At 42.3% G+C, this 13,885-nt stretch overlaps 1 protein-coding gene across 4 annotated transcripts in view; it reads left to right on the top strand.

The window, feature by feature from the left end:
- The window catches only part of LOC132884689 (myosin-10), a 48,082-nt gene that overhangs the window by 3,675 nt on the left and 30,522 nt on the right, over window positions 1–13,885 (top strand). For all 4 annotated transcript variants that reach the window (XM_060918544.1, XM_060918543.1, XM_060918542.1 and 1 more), the window contains exon 3: window positions 2,891–3,047. In XM_060918544.1, coding sequence (XP_060774527.1) covers window positions 2,891–3,047 — 157 coding nt within the window. The remainder of the gene's footprint in view (window positions 1–2,890; window positions 3,048–13,885) is intronic.

Genomic DNA, 13,885 nt, shown 5'->3' with positions numbered 1-13,885 from the left:
AAATACATTCCCATGTGCTTGGCATGCTTGTGTCTGACCATTTCAGTTTTGTATTAAATTAAATCTTGCCAAAATGACTTAGTTCAAACCTGCACATATAGAAATAGAGCATGTTAAAAAAATAAAAAAATAAAAAATAAAGCCCGGAAAGCCCGCTCCTCTGCTTCAGCCGGACTTGAGGCCCGACGGTGCAATGCTTGCAGACTGTCAGAAGTAATTAGAACTAAATTTATAGCTAACAAATCAGCAGACACCCCAACAATTATTTTCGTTAGGCCAGTGTGTAAGGTATGTTAGAACCGTGCCTTATAGCCTACGTTATATCACAATTTAAAGGACGTTTGAGGAGTTGGAGGCTGCGAGCGCAATGATGTTCCGACATGCGCTGAACTTTATTCCCTGAAAATCATCCACCAGCGTTCAATGCCCCAAACAGTCAAAATGTCTAGAAGACTACGGTTAAATAATAATCATAGCCTACTCAGTTAAATTATGTCAAAACATCTGTTTCTGGCCGATGAAATGATGGAGGAAAATGAGAACGAACGCAAAGTAGATAGCAGCCAACTTCACGCAATCTTTTAGGGAACTTAACACTCGTGTTGGCCACAATATTTCTCTTAATAAAATCTTGAATTGTTTTTGAAGTCGTATTCAACACAAAGTAAGGTCAAATTATAATTTAAGCGAAGATCCAAACTTTTTTCTATATTGACCGAGCATAGAGGAGCATGTCATTCTGCTTTCGGTTTCAGCAGCATGGATGCGCTTTACATGAAAGAAGGCACTGATGTGTCTGCCATCGATAAAGGTGTAAAAAAACAAGTGGAGGTGGGCTTGGCTGTACGAAATGGGTGAAAACGGAAAGCCATTTAGTTCATGGTGCAAGAAACTAAACGTTCCAGGCGCTTGCATTTGTGTGGTTTGCCACAAAAAAGTAATATACGGAAGCAATGGAAAGAGAGTGCAATAAATTGAATATATTAATCCATTAATTAATTGATAGTTATCAGTTCTAAGTTAACCGTTCTCAGAATTTCATCGAAATCCACCCATAACACCCCCCCCCCCCAGAATTTCATCGAAATCCACCCATAACACACGCACGTAAATTTTCAGTCAATTTTTTTTTTTGCTTTAATCCATGCAATTGTCAGATTTCCTGTGGTTTTATACACCGATTACACCATGTTTAAACCACTTACTGATCTCCATGAAAGGTTTCTGAAACTCAGTTGTGAAGGAAACTGATTTCAAAACGACTCCATAAATCAGTACTCACTGTTCAGTTAGGACAAAAGTAATGGCACCCCGTGAAAGGATAATCCAATCTGAATAACTCTTTCGTCGCCACTTTCAGGTCCTTTTGCCTTTTACGGAGGTGTGGCATTGTGGACATGCTTAGTAATGTACAGCTGGTTGGTGTTTACCAGCATAGATGTATGATTATGAAGAAAAATTGGCAAAATTTGAATTTTTAGCATGGTTTAACCACAAACATGCTTATACGCAACTTAACCAAGAGAGAGATGAATGATTTGTTTTGGAAATATTAATTGGAATTGAAGGCTTTAATCAGCAGACAATGAGAGGATGCACTGACTGGGCTTTGAACATTACTAGGAGATTCAACAGCTGATCGTTATGTAATCTTACTGTTTCAGAAGACACTAAATGCTATAGACTAATGAAAGGGGACAGGAAAGGAAGGAGCTGTAAGTCCTTGCCTGCTCATAATGGTGTGTGTGTGTGTGTGTGTGTGTGTGTGTGTGTGTGTGTGTGTATCACACACCTGTGCTAAACAAAGCCCAGCAGTCAAGTTGTTAAACTTAGCACGGTGACTCAGGATCTGATCTGCTTCTGTAAAACTGAACACTTTAATATGAAACTGAACAACAGAAACATCGACTGCATGTTGGACAGTTGGCTCACGGTGGTGTCGTGGTTAGCACAGTCTCCTCACAGCAAGAAGGTCCGGGTTCGAACCCAGTGGCCTCCACACAGAGGGCCTTTCTGTGCGGAGTTTGCATGTTCTCCCCGTGTCTGCGTGGGTTTCCTCTGGGTGCTCCGGTTTCCCCCACAGTCCAAAGACATGCAGGTTAGGTTAATGTGGGGTGGCCTCAGGCTGAAGTGCCCTTGAGCGAGGGCCCCTAACCCTGACTGCTCCCCGGGCGCTGTAGTGCGGCTGCCCGCTGCTCTGGGTGCGCGCGCGCGCGCGTGTGTTCACTGCTTCAGATGGGTTAAATGCAGAGGATGAATTTCACTGTATTTGGTGTGCATGTGATGAATAAAGGTTTCTTCATCTTGTTGCGAGTTAGCAAAAGGACTAGCTAGTTATATAATGGACAGTGCAGGGCATAAACCCAGGATGCAGATGCTCAACATGTGCCTTCCAGCTCCACTCTCCAGGTTACTTTATATTTACGCTTTCGTTACAGTTTGGTCTGCAGTTACATGTCATGCAAATTGTGTGAGGTGGGCTGGAACATCCCGTCCTTAGACTTTGCCCAACTGGTGTGATGTTTACAGATTAAAATGGAGGGGAGAGTTTGAAATTATATATTGAGTGTGTTCCTGTCTCACTATGGGCTCTGTCCCAAACCACATTCTGTACTACATGGTGCCAAAACAGTATGTGCCACATAGAGAGCACCATTTCCTCCAGTACAGTGGGGTTTATCATGAACCAGCACTCGCTCGCTTATAAAGGGGAAATGCTTTGGGTTCTGGTTTCCTAGCTAGCGAACACTGCTATGGAGCTTATTTACTGATTTATACATGTTTAGTATCTGGAATGGCACTGTATACAGTAGTTATCATAAACAAATGTTCCTAGGTGTCATGGAATTAATAAAGCACTTCTGTTTATAATTACTTTTCCCTTTTCCAGACATATTCCGGACTCTTCTGTGTGGTGATAAACCCGTACAAAAACCTGCCCATTTATTCAGAAAACATCATCGAGATGTACCGTGGTAAAAAGAGGCACGAAATGCCACCACACATCTACGCCATCTCTGAATCGGCCTACAGGTGCATGCTGCAAGGTAAGGGGGGGTTTTAAAGCGTTGCTTTAGCTGAAACTGCCTTTTCGCTGGTCAGAGGTTTTCTTTGTGGAAAACTAATGTTTTGGCTAAAAACAAAACCCAGTTCTGTAGCTTGTTCATTTTTAGCTGAAATTCACAATTCTGTACCTGGAACTAATAAGTAATTGGTAAAGATTATAAACGTCAGACAAAAGAGAAATTCTGTATAAAGAAAGCGAGTCCCTGAAAACACAACGTTTTGGTTAAAAACAGGAAGTCCTTGAATTGTAATTTTTAATGACTAACTTTTCTGAAAACTTTTGCTTGAAGTAGTGAGTATTTAGTAAGAATTGTACGCAGGTAAGAAAAATAACTTGGGTGACCAGTTTTGTAGCGTGGTATAGGACCTTGATAGGAAGTCCGGGTTTTAGATAAGATGATGCATCCGTATCAACAGGGAAATGTTTTTAACTAAAAAACACCATGCTCTGGGTAATAATTTTGTAGTTGGAAATGTGTAGTACTTGGTAAAAAAAACCCGAAAGGTTTGGGGTATAAACACTTACGTTGCTTTTCTGAAGAAGCAAAGGACCAGTTTTGGTTAAACACATGAGCATAATTTTCTAGCTATAAATACATGGGTGCAAGTTTTCTGGCATGTGCTGGAAGCTCCGGTTTTTTTGGTTCTGAAAGTCATTTTCCCAAATCGTGTAAATCCGTTGAGATTTTCGGGGGGTGTGGCCCTCTCACTGTCTCACTCTCAGCGTATTACCGGGTTACTGCGGTACAGTCTCTGCACGAGACAAATCTTCATCTCGTCTTGGACACAAACCTCATTCAATTTATACGCTGCTCACCGGCGAGCGGTCCTGACTAGCCCGTTTCACGGTGTTATACATGTGATATGTTTCACGCACGTAGCATGTTGTTCGACCAAATCAACACAGCTATTCCCATGAGTCACCGTTTCTTTTGGTGCAAGTTAGAACGGTGCTTTTAATTGGCTCACTGTTAACTGCCATCCAGTGAAACTTCAGCTTTTATAATAAGCCTTATTTCGCTTCCCTCCCTTGCGACAGAACCATGTGCTTTGCCTCTGGTTGCTTATCAAAATGTGTCAAAATGAAGTTTTTATCAGAAGGCTCCATTAGAAAAGACGTCTAGAAATAAACGGAGATGGGAATGGTTAAGCGAGTGTGACAAATGGGGAATATGGCTGAGAAAACCGGACGTCCCGGGAGTTGCGTATTGTGACTGCTGTTCAAAGACCATCAAGGTAGGTCTTGAAATAAGTTTGTTAGCTTTTTTTTAATCATCTTTTCTAATGTGGTTGTTGGGTTGAAAACTCATTTGTAGTCAGTAATGGATTATAAAATAGATATTTTTGTATATGGAAAAAGCTGAATCTTATTTGCTAAAATCCAGGCGTTTCTGAGGACATGGACACGTGGCCCCTTATTTTAACTCAAGCTGTGTATATATTGTAAAAACGGTATCGCAGCAAAAGCATATTAAAAATGGTTGTTTCAACATTTAAATTAGTAGTTGCTATATGTTTTGAAGTGTTAAGTCTTGTACTTGAAATGTTATTTCAGATGAATGTATTAAACATTTGATGTGAATATGCAAATCATATTACTATATTATAAATGTTTGCATGAGAGGCGACCATTTTAACTTGTAATTTAAATTTTTTTTCGAGCCCTGGGGGGGACTCAAACCCCACCCACACACACACACACACACACACACATGGTTGCGCCATGTACATCTGACACTGTCAGACTTTTCAGGTTTTTGAAAATTTTATACTTGCACCCATGTAAATAACTGTTTATTGGGTAAACTGATTTATTAAAATAACACTTATAGGTATAAAAAGCGTTTTTAGATACAAATGAGCAGCTTTTAAACTTAATTTTAAACTGCAGTGTGCAATAAAATTAACTCCATTCCTGTTCGTTGGAGAAATGTCACTAATACAATCGACTATTTACAGTATCTGGGGTATTTTTATTTATTTATTGATGTGAGGACTAGAATTGAGCTAAATTGTACATAATGCATTGTTTTGAAAAGGGGCAGATTTTATTTTTGGCTTCATCACAGACTAAATGTGCATGCCAAGTTCATGTGTGTGGGTTTTCTTTTTCTCCCCGAAGAGAAATTCTGCTTTGGTTTAAAAAAAAGGAAAGTGTTTTTTCCGTTAAGTGTTTCAAGAAGCCTGAAATTGTTGTGCACAGCTCCACTTGGTGTTTTAGCCTTTTTTAGTTATATTGGCAGTTCGGGGAGTTTTTATTGTACATGATGTAAGCAGCAGGAGAAATGGAAAGTATTTCCAAAGGTAGCAATTATATATTTCAGACCCTGGAGATAAATTAATTTTGCTCGGCCACATCTGGAATGCAGGGAAAAGGTGTGTCTGTTTGGTTTTTTTGTCTCCCCCCCCCAGCTTTCTCTGTGGTGGGCCTTTGGGTTTCTGCATATTTTGAGGAATGAAGGCCCAAAAAGTTCTGCAGTGCTCCTGACTTCTTTTTTTTTTTTTTTTTTTAAATATATAAATAAACTGTTAGCTCTTGCTTACTGTTTGATTTTCCTTGTAGATATAACGCATACATACATGATGATTAAAAATGAGAATTTTAACATTAATAGTACTTTGGTGACCTTACTTACACTGCAAGCTTTACTTTGTGTTCTGAGTCAGAAATGCATCTCTGTGCTCAGATGCTCTGCATTTTATAGATTAACTTAAATTTTTATTTGATGAATGATGCTTCGAAGAGCACTGATAAAAACGTACAGTTTGTAGTTCTGTGGGGTTTTTTTTTTTTTTCCCCCCCTCCACATGCACACCTTCCATGAGTTCCTCATGGTATCAAGCTAGGGTTAGTGTTCTTTGTTCTTGCGCTACTCATTATTCCAAGTCTGAATTTTATGGAGTCCTTTTCATCAGCCGGGGACTCACTTGATCATTCAGTGACCTCACACTCTGTCACTTCTTCAGCTCGACCGAAGACTTGTTTTAACCGTGTCATAAAATGGCTGCTGTAGATTTTATGCAGCATTAGTTGGTATTATTGAAGCATTAGCACATCTGGCCCTGATGTTTCACAGAGCTGAATCAGGTGGTGTTTTTATGAGAGCTGGTAACATGTTTGTAAAATGATGTAGCTTTCTCACTTCTGGGTTTACTCAGAGAAATCGGGGCTGTCCAAAATCTCCTAAAACTGATTTATCTCCTCTATGATTGATGTCTATCAGAAGCTGGGAATTAATAATAATAATAATAATAATAATAATAAAAACCCTTCTTTAGTCTGTTCTAGTCCTTCCTTTTAGACATGTGACTTCAGCCATCTTGAACATTTGGAGGAAAGTGCTATCCTCCCTCTTCCACATACATGAGCTGACAGAACCTGGTGTCTGTGATTGACAGGGGAAAGACAGTATGCCCCTCCCACCCAGAGAGAACAGGCGGTTTTGCTGTCTCAGGATTCGAACTTGTGACCTCGTGCTGACAGGCTGAACTCTTTTCTGTTGCATCAGTGAAGTGAAATCAGTGCTGTTCCTCCTGGAGACGAGTCATTAACATTTCGTTAAGCAGGAAACAGACTTTAAAAGAAGTGTTAAGTGTAACTGACGGTCAGTGCGGTGAGCTGTTGACGCATCTGGGTGTGATTTTGAGTCATCTGGTGTGTACTGATCTTGGTTTTGTGCTTTCCTGTTTTTTTTTTTGGGGGGGGGGGTTGAAAATCTTTCTGTAGAGAAAGCAGCTGTAATGGGTTTGTGTTCACTACATGAGTAAAGAGACCAACTCCAGACGCGATTCATGTCTCGGCTTTCATCTGCTGCCTTCTGGGGAGAACAGAAACTGCATTTCAGACCCCATCCACACGTAGCCGGGTATCTGCTAAATCGAAGATATTTTTCTACGTTTTGTCCTGTCATCCACATGAAAACACATCGAAAACAAATATTTTAAAAAAAAACTCCGGGCAAAGTGAAGATTTTTGAAAACTCCGTGTATGCCTTTTCGTGTAGACAGAGATAACCGGAGGTTTGCGTTTTAGAACGTCACAATCTGCGCCAAAAAAATGACGACAAATCTGCCCTGACGACAAATGCGTGTGACCTTTGTTTACTGCAGAAGCCAGATTAAGCATGAACAAAGAGTAATGGATCAGAGTAGTGCCTTGAAAGCGTTAATTATTGTGCAGGTGCTATTTACATGTTTAATTTTAGAAGCCCAACTACTGCTCCAAGAGCACAGGCGACTGACATTGCGGTCGGTGATTTACCCCATCTTAACCACTCCACGTAGGCATGTTCCTCGCCGAAATCGTCAACGCCACTTTTGGATCAGACCGGGGCGCACTGCCAGCTGGTGGGAAAACTTTGAGATGGAAGTCGTACTCCCAGGGGAATGGCGTGACAATTTCTGTGTATCCCGGTCCTCACTCCTGTCGCTGTCGGAGTTATTACGTCTTTATATCGAGGGGCAGTCCACTGTTATGCGATCACCCGTCAGTGTCATCAAAAAAGTTGCGTGCACGCTTTACTATTTAGCTGACGAGGGCAGATTACGGAAGACAGCTAATGCTTTTGGTTTGTCAAGACAGGTCGTCTCAAACATTGTCAGGCAGGTGTGTAGAGCTGTAACAGTGCACTTGGGACCCCAGTTCATACAACTGAAAGTGCAGTGCATTCACTAGTGGAAAAATTTGAACAGATCCATGGCCTCCCTCAGTGCATGGGTGCAGTGGATGGGACCCATGTTGGGATAAAGAAGCCTTCAGCAAATTCCACTGATTACCTGAACAGAGAGGGTAATTTTACCTTAAATATCCAGGCAACATGTGACTATAAATACTGCTTTATGGATGTGGTAGTGAAATGGCCGGGAAGCGTCCATGACGCCCGTGTCTTTTCCAACTCAACCATCAATGACTTTCTCAAAAATGGAAAAATCCCTCCTTGTCCAAAACAAATTGTTGACAATGAAGCACCCATTCCAGTTTACATTTTGGGTGATCCCACATACCCATTACTGCCATATCTAATGAAGGAATATGCTAATGGAGGAAGCACTGTTCAGGAGCAGTATTTTGGACGATCTTTGTGCAGGGCACGCATGGTAATAGAATGTGCCTTTGGGAGGCTAAAGGCTCGTTTTGGAGCTTTGAGGAGAGCCATGGATATAAATCTACATGACCTGCCCTTTATTTATGCATGTTTTGTGCTGCACAATTATTGCGAGGCCTCTAAAGACACAATAGATGACAACTGTTACTGAAGCCATTCACCATAACGGGGACAACCAGCCAGACTCGGAACCAGTTGTCGTCAGAGGAGACAGCTTGACAGCTGAAGGAAAAAGAGTCAGAAGAGTTCTAACCCAGTACCTGGATCCATAAAGGGGACAAAGCTGTTTAACTGCTAAGTCGCATCATTTTTTAAAATTATTATTCTTGGTTATAACATCACCTCAGATGTTCACGTTTTGCACGGTTGTGCACACATTTTCTTGAAAATAGAAATCGTATAGTTTTGAAAAAATAATAGCACTTGTCAAAATAAACATTGCACTTGTCACTGAACATTTGGAAATGTGCAAATACACTTTTGATAAAGCAAATAAGAGCTCAAGTTATTACAATGAAAGTAAACAAGTTATACTAATTCTGTATTCTGCTGAAGTATGTTTCCCTTCATTCCTCACAATATTTTCTTTTTATCTGTGGCTGATATTATGGCCCTTTTCCACTACCCTTTTTCAGCTCACTTCAGCTTACTTCAGCCCGACACGGCTCGCGTTTCGACTACCAAAAACCGGCACGACTCAGCTCGCTTCAGCCCTGCTTAGCCCCTAAAACTCGCACCGTTTTGGAGTGGGGCTAAAGCGAGCCAAACCGAGCCGAGTGAGGCTGGGGGTGTGAGCAGACACTCCCCTGTGCACTGATTGGTGAGGAGGCGTGTCCTCACATGCCCACACACGCCCCGCGAGCGCGCTGGGATCTGTAAACACCGCAAACCCGGAAGAAGAATAATTATGAATTACGAGAATTTCTGAAGCCTTATGCGCCTCGCCTCATCTATACGCTCTTGCCAGTATCTGTTGGCGTTGTCGGTGACAACAAGCCACAGCACCAAGACCAGCAACACTAACGACTCCATGTCCTCCATGTTTATTGTTTACTATTCGGGTCGTGAGACTACCGCTTAAAAGATCACTGAATCAGTGACAGACAGAGCATCGTGGACGAGTTCGCGGAGCGCAAGGCTCGTCGTATGCCCTTCAAATAATGCGCGCAGTAGGCTATTGATGTTTTATTATGAGCCATGTACAGTATGTCGCCGAATGTTTTTTTGTTTCTGAGTTACATGTTCGTTTGAAGGACTTAATGTACAAAATAACATAGTTGCACCCGGTAGTGTTGAAATTGGTAAACACAGTGCATTCAGTGAGGTTTGCACCGCCCTCCTTTTATTTCTGACTCTTCCTGTCACCGTTGCAACCTCTGAGTGCTCATTCGTATGCCCTTCAAATAATGTGCGCAGTATAGGCTATTGATGTTTTATTATGAGCCATGTACAGTATCCTAATGTTTTTTGTTTCTGAGTTACATGTTCGTTTGAAGGACTTGATGTACTAAATAACATAGTTGCACCCGGTAGTGTTGAAATTGGTAATCACCGCAGTTGCGGACATTTTGTAGCCTAAAATGATGTTATGATAAGCTTTAATAAAGGGCCCGGTCATTTGCCCCGCCCCCGGCCCGGCTCTGACTTGTTCCGCCACTGTCACTGATGTCACTGTTTGCGCTGCTTAACGACATCACGTGACGTCCACCCACTTTCGCTAACTCCACCCAATGTGTCCACCCACTTCCAGCCAGCACGGTTCAGCGCGGTTGTAGTCGAAATGCAACTCCAACAGCCCCACTCAGCTCGACTCGGCACGGCACGGCTCAGCCGCGTTTGTAGTGGAAAAGCGGCATTACTTAACATTGTGTGTATGAGAGCCGCTGCCATCAGTATTGCTGCAGAAATAAAACTGTTGAAAATCAATATTGCCTCGTGTCACACTTGGTATACTCAAACAGCATGAATAAACAGGTATTTAACTGTCATACTCAAGTCAAGGTAAGAATTTTCAAAGAGAATTTGCTAGGAAAAAGGATTTAACAAAGAACAATGCATTTTAAAAACATGCTACAGAAAATAACTTTGCATTTTCAATGCAAAAAGTAAAGGAACAGTCCACCGTACTTCCATAATGAAATATGCTCTTATCTGAATTGAGACGAGCTGCTCCGTACCTCTCTGAGCTTTGCGCGACCTCCCAGTCAGTCAGACGCGCTGTCACTCCTGTTAGCAATGTAGCTAGGCTCAGTATGGCCAACGGTATTTTTTGGGGCTGTAGTTAGATGCGACCAAACTCTTCCGCGTGTTTCCTGTTCCACTGTGTTCCTCTGACAGGAGGTGAGCTGTTTGCGAATGACTGAAAAGCTTGATTGGGATGTGCTGATTGTGTATATGGTGTGCGTGACATGTGCCCTCTTGCTTCGTATGGCATGTAGTGTGATGGCTGAGGGGGTGGAGGCTGCATGACTTGTCTAAGGACACTAAAACTTTCTGACACGGTTTTAGTCAACATGTTAAGAGTTTCTGAAAGTTTAGCAAAGATATCAGATGCTTGCTTCTCTGATGTCTCCAAAAGGTCCACCAATCTCTTCACACACTGGTCCTCTTCCACTGCATTAAGCCACTGGGTCTCCGTGGGCAGCTTTCTCCTCATTCGGCTGTGCCGATGTCCTTTCAATTTTTCCTTTAAAGAAGAAAATAAAAAAAGTTCATGTTTGAATGGTTATTTCAGTGCAACTATAGCGTCCAGATGGCATCTGCATGACGTAAACTTCTACATACTGTTAAGCAAAACTGCAAATGCTGTACCTGCAACAAGTGTCTTCTTTCCTTCACTGAGGATGTCGCACTGCTCTCCTGCTCGGTATCTGAAGTAGTATCGGATGGCTCCACGGTGGACGAGGAGGACGCAGTAGGCGAAGGAACAGGGAGGCTGTCATTCAAATCACTTGTTTCTATGCCAGACGGCGTGGTTGTGGTCGCGGGGGAACCACCCCATGTCTGTTCGCATAATTCGAAATAGAGAAGAACAACTCTGCCAAACCCGCTCCTGCGTCCGTTGTCAACAGCCAACCGATATTTACCCCTCACAGCCTTGATTTTCGTGGTCAGGATACTCCGCGTTAGCTCGCCCCTTTCATGAGGGAAGTCGTTAGAACTCTCCGCGGGATACTGCTCCAAAAACAGGGTCAATATGTCCACATATTTGCTTTGACAAGATTCCTAATGAATGTTTTCTTGCGTCTTTTTCAAGTTTATACTCCAAAATTTTGTTTAAAAGCAATTCTGTCTGTCTGTCCAGACGAACGAGCTTGGCGCCATGTTTTATGTTTAGGCGGAAGTGACGCCAACAGAGGGCTATTCTGATGTGATTAGGGGGTAGGATTTGGGGAAATAATGCCATCTACAGGTTTGGAATGCTTATGAATGTGATTGAAAACGCAGATGTTCGGTTATGTGCGGAAGGGATTTTTTTCGAAGACGAGGTGGTGTGGATGAAACATTTTTATAAACGGAGGGGGGGGAAATGTTCGGTTTTAAAAATACCCGGCTACGTGTGTACATGGCCTCAGTTTTAACCAAACTTTCACTTTACTCACGTTATACCTTACTTATTTACGTACCTGTGTGTCGCAGTACTGACTCAACATCGTGTGTGTAAGTGCACACTGTGAGATGCCACTTCACCATCTGTTTGAGACACGCCCTAGTCCAGAACAGCATATTATCACTGTATTAATTATTCAAGCTGGATTGTGTGTACACAGCTGCAGTTTAGTGTCCTGTTGTGTATTTAAACCTGAAACCTGGTTGTTTTTATCTGAAGTGATCACATCATCTCTCAGGTAAAAGTGTGTCCAGCAAGTGAAAAGAAAGTGGGAGGACTTATCTTCTGGAACATTCCACATCTCCTTCAGCTGTCATGTTTCAATCAGGCCTTACAGCAGGAGATGCAGCGCACATAAAATGGTGGCTTTCGGAGTGTCTGACCCTCGTTGTGGGGTACAATGGAGCCTTTGTGTAAGTGTGTGAGAGAGAGACGTACTGGGGGGAATTTCCTCACACTCGCTGTGTGTACGTGTTACTACGTCTGCTGGCACAGTGACGAGCATCAAACATGCTGTGATCACCGCACTCTTCTACACTGTGCAGAGTTTACATGAATGGGGGAGAAAGTAACTTCAGTACATTACACTCTGATTGGGCAGAAGGTGTTGATTAATTCTCTCTAACAGCAGCTCTGACAGTAGTGCAGGTTTACATTAATGCATTTGTCATGGTTTCTATAGTAACTGCTCATTCACAGGGGTGTGTCCAGCAGATAATACACAGGTTGTAGTGTGTGTGAGATCTCTGGAAGGAGTCTCCAGTGTGAGCGCTGTGTAGTAGTTGGAGGTGAAGCTGGAACTTTGTTTTCTGATGTCTTCAGGACAGAGTTTACACTTCTATGGTTTCTTATTAACATGATGAGGGAGAAAGTGAGGCTCACTCCTGTTTTTGTATGCTAACTGCTTATTAGCGACCAGGCGGTGTTTGGAGTTAAGTGGTGATCTCTGTCCTAGTGATGGTTTTGTGTTTGGGACACAGCCCTGATTTTACCAGACTGGTCCGAGATGCCACTGTACAGCCACAACCAGCGTTGGATGTGGTTTGGATTGAACAAGTGCTGCATCTACACACACAGACACAGAGGCGCATCTACCTTTGATGGCTTTTCCAAATATTTTCCATGATCCCCATCACTGGCTGTTGACTGCAGTAAGTTTGTAATTATAGCGAGTGTGGAACGCGTGTTGAAAGGATCGCTTGCTTAAATGAAAACGTATGTTTAGGGGGAACGTGGCTCCCAGTGCGCTTTAGCAAAACCACATACTGCAGGGGAAATACGAAATGAAAGTATAAAGCGTTGGGGTCAGAAGCTGAAATTTACTGTCTATTTAAAACTCTTTTTATAAGTTCTGCAGTTGAGACTGTTATGGGAACCGAGGAATAAATAATAAAGAAGTGATGGCAAGTGCCGAGAAGTGACTCACCGATTCCATTTTCAATCCCGATATCAGCAACACCACCCGGTACCTGATGCTAACTAGTAATTTACGCTAGTTTAGTTAGCTGATGAAAGGAAGCTAACAGGTGGAGCGTGATGGCTAGTGTTCGAGAGAACATCTGTTTTAAAAATAAAATAATCCTGAATGAAGCAGCACTGTGCGTGTTCATGTTCTCTCTGGTGTACCATTTTTAAAAAGCAATGTCCACCAGACAGCTCAGCGTTGAAACAACTCTGGTTTCCATGGCAACCTGTTAACGTTTCAGCGACTTCCTGCTGCTATTCTGGAACTGAGATACACACTTTAAAAACACACACGTGAGCTGTTGGCTTCTCTCTCAAAATTTTCTTTCCCTGTCATTGTGAGTGTCTTGAATCTGTTAGTTGATGCGTTTACTAATCTGGAACATCCTGAAGATTGCTACTTTAAAGACTTGAGTCAGGCTGCGTGATGAGGAAATCTGATAGTGTTACTACTTAAAAGTGGTCTAGATTAGAACTGAAGTGTGGGGTGGGTGGGTTTTTTTTCTTTATTTTTTTAAAAGGACGCTGGTCTAGTTTGATCAGTCTGATGCGTGACATTGCCATGTTGCTCGATACTGCCCCTGCTGTTCACGCGGGTGAGTGCAGGATAACTCCAGTGTGTTAACGTTATGTCTGCTGA

The sequence above is a fragment of the Neoarius graeffei genome, chromosome 4, assembly GCF_027579695.1.
Source record: "Neoarius graeffei isolate fNeoGra1 chromosome 4, fNeoGra1.pri, whole genome shotgun sequence".
Taxonomy (NCBI): domain Eukaryota; kingdom Metazoa; phylum Chordata; class Actinopteri; order Siluriformes; family Ariidae; genus Neoarius; species Neoarius graeffei.
The sequence above is the reverse complement of the archived record's forward strand: the minus strand, read 5'-3'. Positions and strand labels throughout refer to the sequence as shown.